Source organism: Vipera berus (assembly GCF_964194415.1).
Source record: "Vipera berus genome assembly, chromosome: 5".
Taxonomy (NCBI): domain Eukaryota; kingdom Metazoa; phylum Chordata; class Lepidosauria; order Squamata; family Viperidae; genus Vipera; species Vipera berus.
In genome coordinates, this window is record NC_138207.1 from 45,306,957 (window position 1) to 45,322,813 (window position 15,857).

The window sequence follows — 15,857 nt, forward strand, 5'->3', positions numbered from 1 at the left end:
TTACTGACGTTACTGGCAATCTGTAACAAATCAAGGGTGTAAAAATGACCACAGGTGCGTGCTGACTGCATGATGATTACATACCACTATCATAAAGGCTGATGTGGGTTCATAAATCATGGCATTTGTGTGATGGCATCATTACACAAGTATTGTTATTTGCTCCTGCTTCATATTCCCCATATGCAACCATGTATTTAAGCAGCTACCTGTTTATTTAAGGCAGTGTTGCTCAGTTCTGGTGACTTGAAGATATGTAGACTTCAACTCCCAGACTGGTTGGGAAATTCTGGAAATTGAACCACACTTCTTCAAGGTGCCAAAGTTGAGAAACATTGGTTTAAGGGAAATGTTATAAAGCAAAACTTCCCAATTCCTTTTCCCAGAGACACATTGATACAAAGGTAATGACTACATTTCCATAAACATTGCTTTAACAGATACTGTGCAGAACCTGGCAGTTGTAGATGTAGCGCTGTAGCATTTCCACTGGCAGGAAACATCCAAAACAAATTCGGAAAGGGGGGATTCCCTCAAGAGTCTATAGACGGCATACTTGATTTCAGTTCCCAAAAATAAAGAGCTGGAAACTTGGTTGAGCTCCTTTCTCAGCTTTAGCCCAGTTCAGCATGAGCCAGAAGAGCTTTGGAAGTGGCAGATGATCTGTCACTGTGCTCTCTTTCATGAAGTAGCTCCTCCATTTTCCTATTGTTAACAAGTGATTTCTATTTGCAAATAAAGTTATATGTGTACTTGTTGACATGAAGCAATAGAAGAAGCCCCTGAGTTCTTCTTCTTACATGTAGTATTGGAGCTCCCAGCCATGAATAGAAAAAGCATAGCTTAGGGCAGGGGTAGGCAATCTGGGCTCTTTTATGACTCATGGACTTCAACTCCCAGAATTCCTGAGTCAGCTGAGTGAGTTGAAGTCCATGAGTCATAAAAGAGCTGAGGTTGCCTAACTCTGGCTTAGGGGTAGAGTTGCTGCCACTTTGCAGGTGGAAAGTCTCACATTCATTGTCTGTCATCTCTAGTAAAAAGGACAGATAGCAGTGATGTGGCTCAAGTCCTGGAAACTGATGTAAGTCAGAATAATTGGCTAAAATAAAGTGGATAGTTCATGGTCCAGCATCTTATTTCTTATATATATCAGGTTCTCATCTATCATAATATGGTTTGTTTATTTGGACATAACATGTTATGTCAATGTAGCAATTGTGTTTTGTTCACCCAGTTACATTATGTGCAGTTTCCAACCAATCATTGAGTACAGACAGTTGTGGACTAGATCGATAATTTGAACAATATATCGGTATTTGTTCAGAAAACATTACCTTTATGCTAAATATTGCTGATAGCAGTATTTTATTTCCATTAATTTATAAAATTTGTAGGGCACCCCAATTTATTATGACTCTGGGTGGCTTACAAAAATACAGCTATAAAAAAACATGAGTCTCTTTTTCTTTCCTGAATAATTTCATATTACTTGATCTTTAGGCATTTTCTGCTTTCTACTATGTAATGAATTTTCTAAATGTGACCGAAAAACCTATGGACCAAGTGATAGAGACAGTGAAGAACTTTTGCTCCAAATCCTGGAATGAGGTACGTCATTTTTTTCAAACAAAAAGGGCATGATCTTGACTCAGACAGCAAGTGGCCTCCAATTAGTGCTAATTGTGTGAGATTAGTCCTGCTTGATTCTCCAAGTCAGAAATCAAAGCTGGGAAAGATAAATCCCTAAAACCCACTTACCTACAAACGTAGAGTCCTCATGGCATGTGAAAAGGATGTTCATTTGAAAACACACAAATGGATTGTGATAGCTCCAGGGATTAATATTTATGTGGAAGACAGAATGCCTCAGTCTCTATAAAAGAGGAGAAAAAGCAATGAAATAAAACTTGTTTCCTTTTTCTCTCTCTAGGTGAAAGTCGAATTTCCTAAGGTAAAAGAGAAGTACTTGAGCGAATATTGTTTCTCGAGTACCTATATTATCTCCCTGCTCAGCCAGAGATACAACTTCACTAAGGAAAAATGGCAGAATATCCATTTCCTGGAGAAGGTATCTTTAACATTCAGAGGTGGAAATTAAGAAGTGGTGGTGGAGATTTATTTTAGAAGCTCACAAAACTTTACACTACAATCTAAAATTAATCAGTTGGTTAAAAATCTATTACACTAATATATGGCAGAAACAAAAGACAAATGCAAGCCACAATAAAAGTGTCTTCATAAACCTTGCAAAAGACACCCAGAGGTAAGGCTATTCACATTTTATAGGGCAAGATAATCTGCAGTGTTGGTTCAGCAATTGAAAAGCCTTATTCCTCACCCTGTCTCACTCAGGAGGGACACAGACGATGGTTTTTAGTATTTTATGAAGCAGGTAGACCAATATGAATGGAAGTGCAATATCATGAGCACAAAACATTAAGAACTTTGGAGACCAGGAGTAACACTTTGGATTGATTCATACAGCATGCTTATCGTGGTTGTCGAATTTTCTGAAAATTTTCTGAATGTTCATAATTTATTGAATCGTAAGCTAACTAAAAGGGCCAGCTTTGCCCTTATGTAACTTCACAAAAAAGTAACCAACCTTAAAACCAATCGATCTTAGCAGATAGTGTGAATTAAGCTGCTAAACCTGACTTGATTAAACTTATTATACAAACCTAATCACTGAATTGTTGGAGAAACTTGCATGTGAGCCAATTTGGTGTAGTGGTTAAGGCTCCAGGCTCGAAACCAGGAGACTGTGAGTTCTAGTTCCATCTTAAGTATGAAAGTTGACTGGATGACATTAGGCCAAGCACTCACAGCTCAACTTACCTTACAGGGTTGTTGTTCTGGGAAAAATAGGAGGAGGAAGGAGTATTAGATATGTTCATAATTTAAGTTGTTTATAAAAATAATAAAGGTGGAATATAAATATAATTTTTTTAAAAAATATAGTGTTTGCACCACTTTTCTCAGAGCTGCTTGGTATTTCCTTGAGTGATTCTTGTCTCCTTCATTTTCAGATTCAAAAGAGTGATGCAGGATGGACGCTGGGCTATATGCTAAACCTTACCAACATGATACCTGCAGAGCAGCCCTACACACATCTCTTGTCTCACACAGGTTTTATCAGCTTCATGGTCATCTGCTCTGCTCTAGTGATGACTCTGCTCTTAGTAGGCTGGATGATATATCGTAAACCAAAGTGCCTGAGAAAGGAGATAATTTAGGGTGCAAAAGGTAGTATGACACATCTATGGAAACACTGTTGTCAAGATCAGGAGGTTGTATTTTCCTACTCTGCTCTGCTGAAATATCTTGTTTATATGAGGGCTTTCTGGACCGTTTGCCCTGGCACCAACAGATGCCAAAACAACAGCATGCTACCATTTTATTCATCTCCCTCAGATTGAAGACTCACTTTTAATCCTACTCTAACTGAGGGTTGATAAATTCTTGCACACGCTCAGGTGTGCCCCTCTCTCAGGTATGCCACTTCATACATTGCTTTGGTCCTAGAAATATAGCACAGGGACATCCAGTCAGAAATGACGGGCTGAACACTGCAAGGACTAACTTAAGCTGATAGCTGCAGCTGCTCTTGGATTCGGTGTTTTCTTTCATTCTACTGGGAAAAAACACAAGCATTCAGAAATACCACCTACTGGCCCTACCCAATTACAATTTTGAAGCAGTCCTTTATCAGATTTGTGATAGTATTTGTATTATTTCATTGTAATAATGAAATACTGCTAAGCTTGTAAGCCGCCCTGAGTCTTCGGAGAAGGGCGGGATATAAATGGAATTAAAAATAAAAATAAAAATAAAATAGCATTTGTAACAATTCATGTATGAAAGAGGATGAAAGGGAAAACCTTTGACAATAACTTACCAATTCCTGGGAGAAGAAATGAAGAACAATCCAAAGTACTCTACTAAAAGCTAAAGAACAAAATGCAGGTTATGAATTTGCAGCTTGACCCAGAAAAAGGAGCAGTAAATTATTCCTGATGTGTAACAGTTGGTACCTGAGTAACAGGCCTTGCAGTGATGAACTATTTATTAAGTGTTCAGCTGCCTTATGTAAGTTATATAGTTCTTGGGCACTGAGGTTTGATTTCACACTGTATATTATAAAAATCCATTGGTATTATTATCATTCAAAAAATGTACTGGGGAAGAAGGAAAGAAACCCTTTGCACATGTTTGCAGTGTTGAAGAGCAGAATCTGTGGAAGAAGAATTCCTTCTTACAAGCACCAAAAGAATGTTCTTAGGAAAAAAACTAAATATGGTTTGGTTTGCACTGAGATTTTATTGTAAATTAGGAATACAGGTAGTCCCTGACTTACAAAAGTTTGTTTTGTAATTGTTCAAAGTTACAAGAGCATTGAAAAAAGCAACTTATCACCATTTTTTCACACTTACAATCATTGCAGCATCCCCATGGTCACATGATCAAAATTCAGACATTTGGAAACGATCTAGCATTTATCTGATACTGGCATTAAAGGAACTACAACAGATAAAAATAATTTTTGTGCTGTTTTGCTAATTTAAGGAATCTGCTTTTATTTAGCTCATAATTATAGAAATAGAAGAATAGAATATAGAAACTGTTTAGTATAATGAAGAAGTGGTTCACATTTGTTAAGCATTGGGCCATTTGGGGCGTTTCTTAAACTATAGTAGCTTATTCATTCTTAGCTATAAACCATATTTTATAAACTACAGTGTCTGAGCTGACACATTGTACTAAGTCATAACGTGTGTTTTGTCTTAGTAAAATGTATAACTCTAAAATGAACATGAATTTTACATGGCCCTTCTTTTTTAACATAGAATGTTTTTCAACAATATGGTTCCCCATCTCAGGAATTTTATTTAAAAGAAACATACTTTTGACAAGTAATTACCCTTTAAAAGAGTTTGCAAAGAAATGAAAGAGAATAGTATTTAAAATCTGATGAATAGAAGTAGCAGTATGCTTCAACAGAACTTGAGTGAGAGTGCTGAATCAGAGTATGAAACATCCTCATATCATATTCATGCCAGTAAGTATTGACCACATTTATGTGTCAGAATTGTTGGGAATCTTGCCTTAGTGAGAATAAGCAGTACAGTATATACTATGCCACATATTCACATGCCAATTACTCAAAATAAGCATTCATTTTGCACTAATTCTTTAAAAGCTTTTTCACGAGTCACCAAATGCCTTCATGTTAGTGAGCTGGTTTTCTAGATGAGTTGCATTTAAACTCACTCATCTTTGCACATTCAGAACCTTCCTTAGTCAAAATATAGAATAAATGAATAAAAATAAATAACAATGTTCTACCTACTTTCCAGCTACTTCGGAATTTTAATAGAGAAAAAATCAATTGACATTCTTTCAGTATCTTTCTGCCTTACTGGTTGGATTGAGATAGTCACTAGAACAAGTGACAGTGTCTTTATTTCTGCCAGTCTGATACTACTCAGATGTGCTGGACTACCATAAGCATCATCCCCAGCTAGCATGTCCAATCCTTTTGTTGAAAAGATGGTGGCACTGGTGGTCCTACATTCCTGGAAGGCCCCATGGTTGGGGAAAGCTTGTCTACCTCTTCATATTGATCCTAGTTAATAGGTGTCTTTTGTGGTTTAAACTGTCCAAATTACACAATGTATTAGGTCTCTTTTCCTTTTACCGGGGTTGCTACTGAATTAGCAAGAATTCCAACTGTAGGCATATGGTGGGAAGGGAATTAAGTGGAAGGAATGTACAGTATATTATTAAACATCTGTGCCTAGTAGCCCCTCTGGGCTGCAGGCTTGGAGGAAGAATAATTCAGGACATGTGATGCTGGGATGCTATCACATACTTCCTGAAAATAGTTTAAACCTTGTCTTTTCTGTCCAAAAGAAACAAATATTCACTTTATACATGTGTATATATCTGTATTTATATGGAATATTAAAGATGTTTTGATTAATGTCATTGGTGTTTGTCCATTATTTCCCAAGTGGAGTGAGAGAACAATGTGGCAAGAGAAACAATTTGTCAGGTGTGAAAGACCAGGTCTAGACATGAAGGTTCAATTAAACTGATTTATTGCTGAAAGCCTAAGCAGAGAACTTTTCTCAGCTAACAGTCAGCATCTGCCTAGTTACATAAGGGTCAATGGTACTAGTTCTCTTGTGGCAATGTAGAGATTCTAGGCTCACTCCCCTTTCACTGCACCGCAGGGTTCTGCCATCCCTTCTCCTATACAGTTTGACCCAGAAAGAAATAGCAAAAATGCCCAAATTCCAGCAGTTTCACTGTTTACAGTTTAAAATCTCACTGATGCATTCCAGAAGCTCAAAATCAGACTGTTTAAGCAAAATTCCTGCTCATTTCCCTGAAACACAAAGCTATGGGGATTGTTCTGCTGAATTAAGGGGTGAATTAGGAGATATTAAGGTTTAGCCCTCATATGCATTAAGACAGTATTTAGATGATAAAACAAATTCATACTGCAGGTATCAGGAATCACAGGTTTAATACTCTGGAAAAAAATCTCTTCAAGAAAAAGTCAAATACAACAAAGGAGATGAAGGATTTACTAACTTTTTCCCAGTAGACTTATAGTTAATAATCTGACTTATTGTTAATAATCTGAGATAAAAGAACAATTGAAAATTCCACTAATATCTATATTTATTTTTTCAGAATCCTTATGTCTTATTTTCTTGCCAGATGTAACCCAAACCTTAACTGTTCCTTTATTCTGCATTTTGGTCATCATCACTGATTCAGCTATCTTCTTTTACCCCTTAGGCAGATCAAAAACTTGAGTCAAAGTAGGGATGCACCAGAGCTGAACAAATGGATGTTTCAGTTCAAGATGTGGTCAATTCCGCCTTTCAATTGTTTTACAAATCAAATAATATAATTGGGTGCTTTCAAGACTTTGGAAAGATTGGGAAATGATTTAGAGATCTGATGACTGGGTTTGCCAGGTCTTCTTTCTTCCAAAAAGAAAATAAGAAGAGGAAGATTAAAAATCAAAAGGGACCTGGTAGCAACTTTTCAGATTAATAATTTTTTGAATGATGTAACATTTCATAAAGCACAATTAACCTCATCAGAAGCATGGGGTACATAAATTGATGTAGGGTTTAAAATGAAATGAGTCAGGAGAAGGGAAAACGGTTTTTATGCAGATGCAGGATACATATGAAAAAGATTGCAATTACCTTATCAATTAACAAGTACAGTATGATATGTTAAAAACCCATTTTGTGTTGAGATCATATAAGGTAGCCTAAAACAAAAAGATGAGTTTCTTTGTTCCAAAGCATGTATTGGAGCCTCATGGGAAGTTTATACTCTGGTATTACTTTGTTCTTATTTTGATCCTATATCAAACTTATATTTCTCTTAAGCATTTTCATAAGTTCTGATCTGTTTATCCTACATACAGTCCAGAGAAAATTGTTGGCAGATGATGGCATTTATAACTTTAGAGGAAGAACATAGGAAGATACCTCTACTTTTGTGTGAAATTGTTGAGGTTACACTATTTACATTGGTGTAAATGGATTTGTTTTAGGGTCTGGCATCATTGTAAATAGAATAGAATAGAATAGAATAGAATAGAATAGAATAGAATAGAATAGAATAGAATAGAATAGAATAGAATAGAATAGAATAGAATAGAATAGAATAGAATAGTGCTGGAAGGGTCTTTGGAGGTCTTCTAGTCCAGCCCCCTGCTCAAGCAGGAAGACTTATACCATCTCAGACAGGTGATTGTCCAGTCTTTTTTTAAAAAACTTCCAGTGATGGAGCGCCCACAGTTTCTGGGTGTAAGCTGTTCCACTGGTTGATTGTCCTCACTGTCAGGAAGTTTCTCCTTAATTCCAGGTTACTTCTCTCTTTGATCAGCTTCCAACCATTGTTTCTCGTCCTTCTTTCTGGTGCTCTGGTGAACAACCTGACCCTCTCTTCTTTGTGGCAGCCCCTCAGATAATGGAATACTGCTATCAGGTCTCCCCTATTTCTTCTTTTCTTTAGACTGCTCCAAACCCAAGTTCCACAGCCATTCTTCATACGTTTTGGTCTCCAGGTCTTGGATCATCTTAGTTGCTCTTCTCTGATTTTTTTCCAGACTCTCATCTTTTTTGTGATATGGTGACCAAAATTGGCTGCAATATTCGAGGTGTGGTCTTATTAGGGCTTTATAAAGTGGTATTGCTTTGTTGTTGCTTGCTTGTGAGAATTTCCTTCAAGCTAAGCGGTTGGTAGTAGGCAAGTACAGGTCTATAACCAGTGCCTATGAAAGTACAATGTCATTCTTCAGTATGAATTGTAGCTTGTTAATAATATGCTTGAATGACTTGAGCTTTGAGCTACCACTTTGAGCTACCACTGTGAGCTACCACTTGAGCTTTTATAACTACCACTGTTCTGTTACTCTGTTTTCATGGTCTGACTTTTAATACCACCCTGGGAAATAAACTTGCTCTGTTGGTTTATCAGTGGATGGGTAGTTCAGTCTGCTGAATGCCTGGCTTAATTCCATCAGTTGAGCAACTCTGTTAAGCAGGTCAGAACAAAGGGAATTATAGCATATGCCCTGGCTTATTGAGATCAAATTGGAGATCTTTTCTGGGGTGGAAATTGTATAGAGGGAAGATGGGATGTCATGGATTTTATTACATTGACACAAAGTAACCAATCCATGCATTTTATTACTTTGCAAACCCTGCCTTTCAGGCTGACTCAGTGCTAATCTGCTATTTGCATCTCACCCTTCTCCTGAAGATGTGTTGTTTGAGCTTTACCTCTTCCCGTAACCCATATCTTATATCCATATTTCATAATACCTTGTCTGCCATATTGCAGGCTAAAGTGGACCTGGTCTCCTTAATAGTAGGCTGCATAATGCCCTCTATGTTGATTGGGCTGATAAAGCTGCTATAAATAGCACAAAATAAGCCTGAAGAAGAATCAACATTTGAAGCACAATTTATTGACCAATGTGAGAACCCATCTTCTGTATATGTGGTTTGATAGATGCTGAATTTGAGATGTTGCAAAATGAATGAACATGAGAATTATCCTGACTTGTTATGATGCTGTTAATAAGGCAAATATATTAGAAAGGCTTGAAGTTAGGCTAGCCCAGGGGTAGGCAACCTCGGCTCTTTTATGACTCATGGACTTCAACTCCCAGAATTCCTGAGCCAGCTGGGCTAGACCTACATCAACTGGAAATGTAAAGCACTTTGGCGAGCATGTGGTGGTATGTTGTTAGCTGAGAATATGAATGTTACAAAATTATATGCTGCAATAAAGAGCAGGGATCTGAAAATTAATCAAGCTAGTTATGTTTCACAGGGAAAAATAAGTTATAAGATATATAAATGGTTAAAAACTACAGCAAATAGATCAGTGAATGTACTTTGACAGTATGGTTTAATGAGGAGGAACATTTGATTAGGAGTTTAAAGGAATTTTTAGTTTTCCCTTCAATTCAGGCTAGCTACCACCTTCTTATTTCAGGATCTCCCCATAATTTATTTTATTTAGACAAATTGCACATTCTTTTTGTTATGTACTGGGCTTTTGGGTACCACACCATGTGCGTTGCTGGAGAGCTAACGGCTCTCCAGCAACCCAAACAGGCCATCTCCGGTCCTGCAATTGGTCAGCCCTAGGCAGCAAGCGCGGGTTCAATCCTATTGGCTGCTACCATAGGGTTTGGCTATATATTGTGGCTAGGAATGGACCAAGCTCAAGTACAGTTCCAACAAGAATAAAAGAATGAGTTTCTCTGTACTCAGCCGTGTGTCTTCATTCCTGCTCACCAGAGCCCACGACTTAACAGTGGCGACGAAGGTGGGATCCTGCTTCACCGTTTAAAAGGGCTGAAGTTAACAAGGGGTCAGCAATACGCTTTGGAGGGAAGAGGCATTTCCCCCCCTAGGCTGGCTAGTAAAGCCACACTAGTGGACGCATGCTCAGTGGACGCATTCCCTGAGCCTAAGAAGCAGGATCCAAGAACACAGGAATCGAAGGAAGATGCCAAAGGTCGGCAAGCTCAGAGAGTTCGATGTAAAACATCCAGAAAAATGGCCGTCTTACCTCTCGCAAGTGGAGAACTATCTGAGGGCAAACCAAATTACAGAGGAAGCCTAAAAGCCACCATGTTGCTGTGCATGTGTGGACCAGCAACTTTCGACCTAGCAGAAAACCTTTTTGCACCGATGCCCATCGAAGCAGTATCATTCGCACACCTTAAGAAGAAGCTGACTGGGCATTTTCAGCCCAAGATGTCAGAGATGGCGTGGCGTTTTAAATTCGACCAAAGAGTGCAGCTACCCGGAGAGACAGCTTCAGAGTTTATTGCGGGCCTAAGGCAGGCTGCACGCCTTTGCAAATTCTCGAACTTAGAGGAATGACTGAGAAACCGGCTCGTCTGTGGCCTTCGAGACAGAGCCCTCCAGCAGAGACTGTTTGCAAGACCCAATCTCACATTCTCCAAGGCACAGGACGAGGTCATGGCCGACGCCGCCAGGGGTGCAGTACAGACAGTGCAACCCACCAAAACTTCAAAGGTTGAAGATTCCGTTCATCTAGAGGTCGCCAAATGCATCGGAGAATCTTCAGAAGATGAAGAACCCAAAATCAACAAGCTCCAAAGGCAACCAAATGCGCAAAACCATGGCAACCACCAACGAGAGAACTATTACAAGGCAGTTCTCTTACCTAAATGTAAGGGGTGCAGAGGCAACCATCTTCGCGCCAATTGCAGATTTCGCTCAGCCACGTGTAGAGCTTGCAGAAGGACCGGACACATCGCAGTGGTTTGCAGAGCCCACCAGAGAGACAGGCCACCCAAACACCAGTCAGAGGAACCGACTAGGAGAGGTACTGGGGCCCAGGGTCCAGTTAATGAGGGGTTCTTCAGAAGCTGGAGGAGCATTTGCCGCACCGGGGCTTGTCGTCCCCTCAAGCCTAAACTAAAGCTCTCGATAGAGCTACAAGGAGTTCCATGTAAGATGGAGTTGGACTCCGGCTCGGCAGTATCTATCATTTTGCAGGACACATTCAACTTTGTGTGTTGGCGCAATAACCATTGGGCTAAACTACGGCCCTCAGATATTATTTTAACAGATTTTCAGAATGCTCACGTTAAAGTTAAGGGTGAAGCCACATTATTGGTAAAATTTAAAGGGTTTTTGGGGCACCTGGATGTCATAGTAGTAGAGGGCCAAAGAACGAGTCTTATTGGACTTGATTGGTTCGATGCTTTAGGCCACAGGTCTGCAACCCATGGCTCCGGAGCCGCATGTGGCTTTTTCAGCCGTCTCCTGCGGCTCCCAGTCCTCTGCCATGTGCAGTCCAAAAAAAAAAAAAGTGGGACTAAAAAAGTTCAACCAATCAATTCAAATATGCAGGGTAGGTGCATATCTTGCCTTGGCTCCACTCTTCAGTCAAACCCTGTTCTGCGCATGTGCGCATGTATGTGCATGCGCACACATTTTTTGCGGCTCCCAGTTTTTCCTTTTGTGAGGGAACCGGTTCCGAGTGGCTCTTTCACTGTTTCAGGTTGCTGACCCCTGCTTTAGGCATTCAAATTACAGGCATTAATCGGACACAAACAGCAGACCTCATGACTGTTTGCGAGGAATATGCAGATGTCTTTGAGTCAACCCTGGGGACGTACAGTGACCTGCCAATTTCTTTTAAGTTAGATCCTAACGTTGTGCCAATTAGGAATAAGCCACGCAGGGTCCCCTTTGCCCTAAAGCACAAAATTGATTCCGAAATCGATAAGTTAGTAGAACAGGGCATATTACAGCCTGTTGATGGGGGGGGGGGTGGGAAACTCCTATTGTCACCCCTCTGAAGTCCAACGGGGAAGTTCGCATTTGCGCAGATTATAAATGCACATTAAATAAGGCCCTTAATCAACACGCTTACCCGGTTCCTGTAGTCAGCCATATTTTAGTCTCTTTGCAAGGGGGAACCATTTTTGCTAAACTTGATTTAGCGCAGGCATATCAGCAATTGCCAGTTGATGCCACAACCATGGTTCAAACAATAGTAACTCACAGAGGGGCATTCAAAGTCAAGAGCTTACAGTTCGGAGTCAGTGTTGCACCGGGTATTTTCCAAGGGATTATGGAACGCACACTTAAGGGTATTCAGGGTGTCTGCCCCTATTTTGATGACATTCTCATTGCCGGGGAATCCCCAGAAGTGTTGGCCAATAGGCTCAGGACTGTTTTGCAGAGGCTCCGCGATGCGGGCCTCAAATTGAAAAAAAATGTAGTATTGGGGTCTCATCAACGGAATTCTTGGGGTTCCGTATCGATGCTAATGGAATTCACCCCGCTGAATCAAAAGTGAAGGCCATCAAAATGGCTCCAAGGCCAAAATCAAAGGGGGAGCTGCAAGCATTTTTGGGCCTCCTAAATTTTTATCACACATTCCTACCTCATAAGGCTGTAATAGCAGAGCCCCTCCACAGGCTGCTGGATAAAAAAGTCCCTTGGAAATGGACTAACTTACACGAAAAAAGTTTCCAGGATCTGAAAGCCCTTCTATCGGAAAAGTCCACTGTAACTCATTACATTGAGTCTAAATCTGTATGTCTTGCATGTGGTGCATCTCCCTACGGGTTGGGTGCAGTCTTAAGCCACATAGAGAAAAATGGGAAACAGATTGCTATTGCGTTTTATTCTAGGACTTTATCTTCTGCTGAGCACAATTATGCACAGATTGATAAAGAAGCTTTGGCCATAGTGGCTGGAGTTAAGAAATTTCATGATTATTTATATGGCAGGGATTTCACTGTCTACACTGATCACAAACCTCTTTTGGGGTTGTTCACAACAAACAAACAAACTCCCCACATACTATCTCCAAGAATGCTGAGATGGTCAATATTTTTGTCTGCATACAATTTTAAGTTAATTCATAAACCAGGGAAGGAAATGGGCCATGCAGATGGCCTCAGCAGACTACCATTGCCACTAATGGATCCTGATCCAGCTCCTGCTGCTAAAATATTGTCAATTCAGGACTTACCTGAGTTTCCCCTCCACGCAGGGGATATCGCTGCTGAAACTGCCACAGATAAAATTCTGAGCAGAGTTTTGTCATAGGTATACACGAGCTGGTTGGAAAAAAGTCCAGGTTCTGAATTTCAAAGTTATTTTGTCAGGAGACATGAGTTGTCTGCACACAAGGACTGCATTTTATGGGGCAACAGAGTCGTTATCCCCACTTCATTGAGGGACAGAGTCTTACACTCTTTACATGAAGGCTATCCAGGCATTGTAAGAATGAAAGCCTTAGCTAGAAGCTACCTTTGGTGGCCTGGCCTAGATAAGGCTGTAGAGGATCAAGTTCATGGTTGCTATACTTGCCAGCAATCAAGGCCTGAAATGCCTCAGGCCCCAGTTCACAGGTGGGAAGAAACGCATACCCCCTGGTCCAGGGTTCACATAGACTACACTGGGCCTTTTCAGGGACAGCTTTTCCTGATAGTAGTGAATAGCCACTCAAAATGGCTGGAAGTAGTTCCAGTCCCTAATATGACTACTGCTAGGACCATCCAGGTGCTGAGAAAACCCTTTGCAACACATGGGTTGCCTGACGTTTTAGTTTCTGATAATGGGGCTCAATTCACTGCTGCTGAGTTTCAGGCTTTTCTTAGAGCTAACCTCATCAGACATGATACGTCTGCACTGTTTCATTCTTCGAATGGACAAGCCAAACGCATGGTGAGGACAACAAAGGAGGCACTCAAGCGTATTATCACAGGTGACTGGCATCACAGATGGGCAGAATTTTTGCTCTGCCAGCATTCTACGCCCTGCACTGCTACAGGTAAAAGTCCTGCTGAGCTTCATTGGGGAAGGCGTTTAATTACTAAACTGGACAGGTTGCATCCAGACAGAGTGGCAGCAGAACCCTCTAGACCAAAACCCCCGAGGGGGCTGCAAATGGGTGATTGGGTTTGGGCCAGAAACTATGGGCCTGGAAATTTGTGGGTTTCTGGTCAGGTGACCAAGGCATCCGGACCCCTATCTTACGAAGTGGGGTTGGAGGGAGGGTGACTGGTCAGAAGACACATCGACCAACTTAGAAAGAGGTTTCCAGAATGGTCACTAAGTGAGGACTGTGGCATAAGTCCCTCCCAAGGTCCTCAAACTGGCACCCAAGCCAGCCCACACCAGAACCACCAGGGTTTCCCCTTCTCAGCAGAAGTTGATTCCGAGGAAGAACCAGGAAGCTCAGAAGTGCAACATGGGACCCCTGACCAGGCGAACCAGCCGAATCTCAGCAACCGCTGTGCCTACTCTGCAGAACAGACTGACTCTGGGGTGGGCCAACCTGGTGAGGCCAGCCAGAGTGTTTCAATCCCCCTGGACGATGGAGCACAAGGGGACATGGGTCTACCCAGCCCACTGGGTAAGCTGGTAGACACAAAGTGAGAGAAACTCCAAGGCGTTCCTCCAGGCCACACAAACCTCCGGCATATCTCACAGACTATATTGTTAAATAAAGTGATGTATAGTGTTGTCACAATTGTACCACTACCTACAGAAATTGGGGCATTTTTAAGCATGTTCATTGAGACATTGTTTAATCTCTTTGTAATCCTTACTGCATTGCCAAGCCGTTTAGCCGTTGTTTAATCTTATTGTAGTCCCTACTGCAATGGCACGTCTGTAAAGGTCACGTAATGTCATTCTAGCCACCTTGAATTCATAAGCATTATTTTTTTACTATTTTGTATTATTTTGTTATTATGCATTTTGGTTGTTGGGAGTGATTTATAAGTCTTGACTAATGTCAAGTTTATTAAGGGGATTATAGCCTGATCTTAGGAGGGAGGGGTGTTATGTACTGGGCTTTTGGGTACCACACCACGTGCGTTGCTGGAGAGCTAACGGCTCTCCAGCAACCCAGACAGGCCGTCTCCGGTCCTGCAATTGGTCAGCCTCAGGCGGCAAGTGCGGGTTCAATCCTATTGGCTGCTACCATATGGCTTGGCTATATATTGTGGCTGGGAGCTGCCCAAGCTCAAGTACAGTTCCAACAAGAATAAAAGAATGAGTTTCTCTGTACTCAGCCGTGTGTCTTCATTCCTGCTCACCAGAGCCCATGACTTAACACTTTTCACGTGCTAAAATTGAATGCAAACAAAAGACTGTTAGAGTGCATGCTGCACCTCGCTTAAAACATGGCCAACTGAAGACCCTCATTTGTGTCCAGTCCGATTGTCAAGATAACTGTCAGGCCTTTTATGAGTATTTAAGACTATGATAGCTGAACTGAGACATTTCTGTACCTCTTTGCTTCTATCAAACAATCTTCCAGATTTTTCGGTCCAGATATAGGCCTATTTATAATGTAATTTGACCATAGTGAAACTGGGCTTTGGATCCTGAACAAAACTGAGCATAAGAGTAAGAGTTGAGCCAATGTAATGCCTCACACTTTGCAGTGCCCTTTGTTCCAGATAACATTTACTATGCAATGCACACCTGTTTATTTTAAAGCACTGATTCTTTTGTGGGATACACTTTATGGGAATTTACAATATAAAAGTATTTTCAGTTCCAATGCCAGTTTTTAAGATAGCTGCCAGACCCCAGATCTGCTGTGAAATCAGAGAATAGGCTTCTGACTGCATCTAACTTCTGAATATCAGGGGACCATAGAAAGGAGGAAGCATTTTGTACATGTTCAGAGATGCTTGCTTTGTTACAGTTGTGTGTGCATGGGCTATGGCATGTGGCTGAAAATGTGCTTCTTGAAATCTAATGAGTCCAGGCAGAAACCAAACCTCCAGTGAAAGA

The 15,857-nt window shown here is 40.8% G+C and overlaps 1 protein-coding gene across 1 annotated transcript in view; it reads left to right on the top strand.

Moving 5' to 3' along the window:
- Positions 1–5,986, top strand: part of ENTPD1 (ectonucleoside triphosphate diphosphohydrolase 1) — a 41,486-nt gene extending 35,500 nt beyond the window's left edge. The window contains exons 9-11 of the mRNA XM_081329017.1: positions 1,501–1,608; positions 1,931–2,068; positions 3,030–5,986. Of these exons, the coding sequence (XP_081185143.1) occupies positions 1,501–1,608; positions 1,931–2,068; positions 3,030–3,236 (453 nt within the window). The 3' untranslated portion in view covers positions 3,237–5,986. The remainder of the gene's footprint in view (positions 1–1,500; positions 1,609–1,930; positions 2,069–3,029) is intronic.
- The last annotated feature ends 9,871 nt before the right edge of the window (positions 5,987–15,857 follow it).